The sequence below is a fragment of the Cladosporium halotolerans genome (genome assembly GCF_011745625.1).
Source record: "Cladosporium halotolerans strain TM138-S3 chromosome Unknown Sca207, whole genome shotgun sequence".
Classification (NCBI taxonomy): Eukaryota; Fungi; Ascomycota; class Dothideomycetes; order Cladosporiales; family Cladosporiaceae; genus Cladosporium; species Cladosporium halotolerans.
Window position 1 is genome coordinate 1 of NW_027191655.1, and position 6,193 is coordinate 6,193.

General features: G+C 53.4%; 2 protein-coding genes across 2 annotated transcripts; one reads left to right on the forward strand and one right to left on the reverse strand.

Annotated features, from left to right (window-relative positions):
• Positions 1-492: 492 nt before the first annotated feature.
• On the forward strand, positions 493-2,727 carry WHR41_09426 (uncharacterized protein; the record flags this gene model as incomplete). The annotated part of the gene is made up of 3 exons (XM_069378029.1): positions 493-1,013; positions 1,068-1,343; positions 1,402-2,727. The coding sequence occupies 3 exons, from the start codon at positions 493-495 to the stop codon at positions 2,684-2,686; spliced, it is 2,082 nt and encodes a 693-aa protein (XP_069224847.1). The 3' UTR covers positions 2,687-2,727.
• A 352-nt stretch (positions 2,728-3,079) lies between these two features.
• Positions 3,080-6,193, reverse strand: WHR41_09427 (uncharacterized protein). The gene is made up of 8 exons (XM_069378030.1): positions 5,749-6,193; positions 5,619-5,689; positions 5,503-5,552; positions 4,816-5,449; positions 4,595-4,753; positions 4,030-4,440; positions 3,597-3,972; positions 3,080-3,519 (listed from the first exon to the last, which is right to left on the reverse strand). Exons 1-8 carry the CDS (start codon positions 5,803-5,805, stop codon positions 3,292-3,294), a joined length of 1,986 nt encoding a protein of 661 aa, XP_069224846.1. The 5' UTR covers positions 5,806-6,193; the 3' UTR covers positions 3,080-3,291.

Below are 6,193 nucleotides of genomic sequence, written 5' to 3' on the forward strand. Positions count from 1 at the left end.
CGATGTAAGCGGAAGTTCTGTAACCTTTTACGGTTAGCGCCGCCTTAGGGTTAGTAGGAGATCAGTGTTCTCCTCCGTTGCCTTTTGGCGAGGTATAAAAAAAATCGGTTTTATGGGATACGCGAGTACGTTCCGCTTCTCGCGTATCTCAAGCGAGTGACCCTATAAGTTAGGATACGCGAGTACGTTCCGCTTCTCGCGTATTTCAAGCGAGTGACCCTATAAGTCATCATAGTAACAAACCCACGAAGTTACCGAGTAATGACCCTTACGAGACGTCATACGCGAGTACGCGGTATGCAGAATGATTAGATTCTACGCTAATTATTGGGACTTCTATTACGACACCATTCGTGTTATAAGGATGTGGAAGACTGCTTCGATGATTTTCCTATCCACTACCGCCGCATCCAGCAACATATACACCGGAATAGACTCTCTATTCAATCGAAACTTATTGATTGCATATTCAAAGACTAGGAAATAACTATCATGGAGAACATCGACAGACGAACAAGCAAGAAATCGGGACATGACTTCGCCTGTCACTCAGGGAAGGGCCAGTCCAAGCAGCCTTCCGATTCTCTCGGTGATATTGATGACATCGATCTCTCACTTACGCGCCTCTGGCTCGGTCTCGCGGCCAGGAAGCACGACAGTGGCCGTGTCGAAATTGGATTCGCTTGCCATGATGGCACATATACCATGGATTCCGCGATCCATGTCCTCCATGAGGATGAGGATCGCGAAGAGCTAAACCAAGCCAATGGATGTACGCAGAGCAGTGCGAATGCGATTGAGAGCTACATGATCTCAAAAATTCGTGAGTACGCTTACGACAATGCATACCGTTTCCTAGGTGCGGGAGTTCCGGTGGAGCTGTCCAAGTTGTGTCCTAGCTTGACGACCTTGCTCTGGTCAGAGCTTGACATCGTGCCCATTGCGCTTCAGAAGGAAGACAGCTTTGACGATTTGGACGCAGTGGCCGACTCCATGGCTCGAAAATGCGTGATGTGAGTGCTTAACGCGCTTCCTGCCAAGATTGAAACTTTGCTAACGCATCATAGTTTATTCGCACCAGACTACCAATTGCGCTTGGAGATTGGGCGCCAGAATGATGTACAGCCAGACTTGAACGGGCGGGCTTGTTTTGCTTCCTTGGAGCAATATCTTGGCTCTGTCGCTAAAGGAACAGCGGCCATGACGTGGAAATACGCCGAGAACCTCAAGCAGGGAAAGAAAAAGATTGCCTTCTTCAGTGCGACTCCACGTGGTGGTGGCGTTGCCTTGATGCGCCACTCACTGCTCCGATATTTCCGTCTTCTCGGGGTCGACTGTACTTGGTAAGTGCCGGTGCAGATGAACCCAGCGAGAAGTAACATTGGCTGAGACTCATGTTAGGTGGGTGCCGAACCCGAAGCCAGCAGTTTTCCGCATCACCAAGACGAACCACAACATACTCCAGGGTGCTGCCGGGCCAGATGATGGATTCACCGAAGAAGACCAACTGCTTGTAGATGATTTCGGCAAAGCGAATGCAGAGCGCTCTTGGATCAAAGATGGATGTCCGTTGGCTCCACGATCGAAGGGAGGCGCTGACTTGATAGTTGTCGATGACCCTCAAATGCCGATACTGGTGACACTCGCCAAGGAGACGGATCCCCAACGCCCTGTCATCTTCCGCTCTCACATCCAAATGCGCCCTGAGCTCATCCGGGATACAAACTCGCAAGCTCATGCTGTATGGCAATGGATTTGGTCCCATGCACAAAAGGCCGACATATTCGTGGCGCAGCCAATCCGCGAATTTGTTCCAGATGATGTGCCAAAGGAGAAAATCGCATATATGCCAGCAACCACTGATTGGATGGATGGATTGAACAAGCAACTTTCTGGAGAGACCATTCATTCCTATCTCTGCGAATTCAAGTCGCTTTGTCGGTGCACCCTCGCCTACCCAAAGCGAGAATACATCATTCAGATTGCAAGGTTCGATCCCTCCAAAGGCTTGGACGACTGTATCGCAGCATACGCAGAGTTTAGACGCAACTCTGAATTCTGCAAAGGCAGGACGACACAGCAGATCCCCCAACTCGTTCTCTGCGGACATTCCAGCGTCGATGACCCTGATAGCAAGAGGATCTTTGATCATGTCATGACAACGTTGGAGGACTCCTACAACGACTTGAAGGACAGCGTAATCGTTGCCCGCCTTGGTCCTAGTGACCAGATGCTCAACGCGTTACTCACTTGCTCGCGCATCGCCTTGCAGCTCTCGACCGGCGAAGGATTCGAGGTCAAAGTCTCCGAAGCACTGCACAAGGGTATTCCCGTCATTGCTCGCGACGTTGGAGGTCTACCACTGCAGATCCAGCATGGAATGAGCGGCTATGTCGTGCGTGGCAATAGTAAGGACGAAGAAATCAAACAGGTTGCGAAACATATCGAAACGCTCTTTGCCGACAAAGATGGCTACGAGAGAATGAGTTCTTACGCAAAGAGTCACATCAGTGACGAAGTTGGGACGGTGGGAAATGCGGTTTGTTGGATGTATTTGGCTGATCTCTTGACAAGCGGGAAAGAATTGAAGCCAGCCGAGCGATGGGTCTGGGACATGGCGAGGGAGCATATTGGAGGAAAGGCGGCAGAGGAGGAGGTAAAATTACCGAGAAACTTGACGACCTAAAGCTCTGACGTAGAAGCGCGTATGCAAGATTTCACGCTCGATTTGGTACGATTGGACTCTTGTGAACGATGATGCACTCCTGACAAGTTTGTGAGTAAAGTCAGTCAAGTTGTCGGGTCTTGACAGGGCCATCTTTCACAATCAGAAACTTACTTCTTGAGAGGTTCTTGCGTAGAGGTAACGTAAGGCTTCAGGTCCAGGATGATGATTCCAGCATCATGTAAACTTGGAAGCACGGAACTCTTAGCTGCCACATAGTTTACTCGTTGAGACTAAAGCTGCGTGTAACATTACAATTTTGGGGCATGGATGTGGAAGACCGATGTGTAGCAATTGAAATCGAAAATTGTGAAGAACCCAGCCTGGTTCTTGTAACTCACCCACTAAATGAGGTTTATTGAGTCTGAAGTCAATTCGCCGACGAGTAGATTGACTGCGTGATCTTCTTGCGGTCGAGGTTATGTACTACAAAATTGCTTCCGATACAGAGGCCTCGCTAACAAATCGCTCTGCTTTTGCACCCTAATCTTGGCTTTCTTCCCTCCATGCTTTACCGATCGTTGCTACCTGAACCGTCAGTGGCTCAAGTCATGTTCCCAGTCGGTCTATATCATCGAGTACTGGGTCTCCCAAAGCGAAGAAGCAAATGGATCCTTTGATACCGCTCCAGCATCCGTCGGAAACAATGAGAAACTCTCAGTCGTATTGCCTTCCAGTAGCTTCCAGCCCTGTACCTCACTATTAAACCTCTGAGGCAGGATGGGGGATTCTAAACGTTGGTTGGCGGACGGAACCAAGGCTTCTGCGAAACCATCTGTGACTTGGTACAAAGGCTACGGAGAATGTCAGCTACTTTGAGCGGGACCCATTTCCGGCAAGCTTAGAATTGGTATTCATGCAATATACTCACAGTCAGTGCCCCTAGACAGCGAGATGCTGAAGAGTTCTTGCTTGCAAGTGTCTCGAGAAGCTCTTTCGCTTTTCTGCTACTTCCCTTTGCGCGAACCGCCAGCATGTCGTCCGGAGCTCCAAGTTCGACGACTAGAAGAGTCGTGGCGGCCATCACAAGTACATCAATCGTGAGAGGGTAGGCTTCGTAGAGTATTTTTTGATCGCGCATGGTCTCGGCAATACACACTGCGTCGATAGCGCCTTCCACGCATCTTGAGGCGGCCATGTCGGCGCTCGAGCTCCGATGCTCCATTGGCTTGAGGATGTGATGAAGCAATGGGCTGTATAGCACAAGCAGTACGTAGCAGTGCGTGAATCTCAGAAACAAATCCGTTCTGTGTTGCTGTATCAGTAACTTGAGAACGGTCCGCAACCGTGGGGATTTTACATACTCGGTGCGATCGCTAGAGCCGTCCTGGGAGCGACGTGAGCGTGCGACGTGCGTCGAAGCCCACATGTCAAGGGCATTGTTCAGTTCGTGCAGCCGCACTGAGTCGATAATGTTCGAGCTTTTACCCGGTATGGTGACATCAGTGAAGAAGATGATCTCGCGAGTGTTGCTCATGATCTCCAGCAAGTCCGCGTTCGCGCTTGCGGCCGTGAGTATCTCGGGAGAGCCAACATCTGGAGCATGAGTGGGGCCGCTGGTCTGATCAATGACACGAAGATTGCGTGGTAGTCCCAAGGAGCTTGTGATGTAAGCATCAAAGGCTCTCAAAGTGGCATATACTCGCTGGCTTACTGCTCGCTGCTTGCCGGACAGCCAATCAGCGGTCGCGGCTTCGTGCAAGCCCAGTTGGTGCCTGCGATGAAACGATGAATCAGCGAAAGTGCACTCGCATACAGGTACAGCATGGGACAGTCGAGTGCTGGAGGCGTAGCGACGGGACCACTTCCAGCGTCGTTCAGTGACGGCGACCTTGGACATATCTCAACGGACGAAATTGGGAGACCCACGCTGCGTGACCGGCTGTACTAACGTAAGTATGAGCGGCCCTTTTGGCAGATATGGACATCAAGTACATAGCCATGCACATCACTGTCTGCACAGCGGCGATGCTTCGGCTGCAATCTGCCAAGGGTATCAGCTCTCGAGCCGCTGCAAATTGTCGAAGACTGTGACGAAAATTGCTGTTAACACTCAGGCAAGATGCCGCCCTTGCGCTGATTGAACTCACCCACGAGTCTCTGCCGAGTGAGATCGCATTCCATCGAGACTGACCAAGTCAGGATCGTTGCGTTGCCCGAGGGCGAGGACCGCGTGTAGGAGGGCGAGCTGATCATCATCGCGGCCACTCTCACCCAGGACGCCCGCTTGGAGGGTACGATTGACGTAAGCGTTGAACGATTCGCGATCGAGAAAAGGCCAAAGGACGAAGGATCTGGCGAATGCTAGATCGATCCACCGTCTGACAATGGCCTCGGACAGGAAGACTGGACTGGGAGGCGAGATGGTAGGCAGATCACTCGACGGAGCAGCACAGTCGAGAGCGTTGGCCATCTCGGCAGCTTTCTGATCCGGGTTGACGGACAAGTTGACGAAAGCGTCACAAAGCTGCCTCAACCCCCGCAGCACTTCAATCCCGGTCGTTCTCCCGCGGTAGGCAAACAGGCGTCCGGGAGATTCGTGTTCGCAGTCGAGCCAGAGGGTGTCGACGAGGCGGTCCGGGGCTTGGCTCGAGTTCGGAGTGCGGAGGACTTGAAGACGATCATGCTGCCCTCCGGTCACCGGGGGTGCAGATTCGGATCGGGAGGGCAGGTCGCGCAGCCGAGCCTCCAGAGCTCGCACCTTGTTCTCGAGGTGGGCGATGTCTGGGAGCAGTGGTGAGCATTGCGCCACGCCGTGGGTGGTGAGGAGGACGGACACCTCAGGCTCGACTCTGGCTTGGTGCGGTTGCCGTAGGAGCATTGAAGGCTGGGGCGGATCAGCGATTGTCGGTCCGCCGGCCGAGCGTCTGTCAGAAGGGCCAGGGTCACTCACCCGGTGTCGATGCAGCTTTTGCAGCCTGCTTCGCCGTCGCATTTGGTCTTGCGCCTCCGACAGTGGTTGCACTGTTCCGAGTCTGTCAGCGGTGCACGTGGTGCACGTGGTGCACGTGATCGCGACCTACCGCCCTCTGTGTCCTCTTGCGCAGGGAAACCCCCGACGGGGTATGAGCGACTTGCATGGCCGCACTGGGAGAAGCACGCGCGGTAGGTACGCGGTAGGTACGCGGTAGGCTGCAGAGAGCGGGAGGCCTATCCCACACATGGCTGCGCAGGAGGCCCAAGGTATTTCACGCGCGGCCGCACTCCAGCTCGACGGCGGCGCCTACGCCTCGCCACCTACCTTACATGGCTTACATTTCAGGTTGACGGCAGCGCCTACGCCTTGCCACGTAACGACTGCGTTACGGGGGTTGCGGGCGACGGGCAAGGATTGGCATGGAAGGGCGCGGTGGCTTATGACAAGGCCCAGAGGTCGAGGGCAGGCCAGAGCCAATCGAGCATGTCTCGCAGCAGGCCGACTGCAGGAAAAATGCCATTCCTGACCCGATGGCGGCATCGGCGGTCGGA

Excerpts from the sequence above, each read along its gene's own strand:
- WHR41_09427 (XM_069378030.1), bottom strand. The coding sequence starts at position 5,805 with ATGCAAGTCGCTCATACCCCGTCGGGGGTTTCCCTGCGCAAGAGGACA. Across the intron at positions 5,450-5,502 it reads GCCAGAGTCGAGCCTGAGGT|ACATCGCCCACCTCGAGAAC; the intron begins GTCCGTCCTCCT and ends CACTGCTCCCAG. Across the intron at positions 3,520-3,596 it reads GCTGTCTAGGGGCACTGACT|CCTTTGTACCAAGTCACAGA; the intron begins GTGAGTATATTG and ends CATTCTCCGTAG.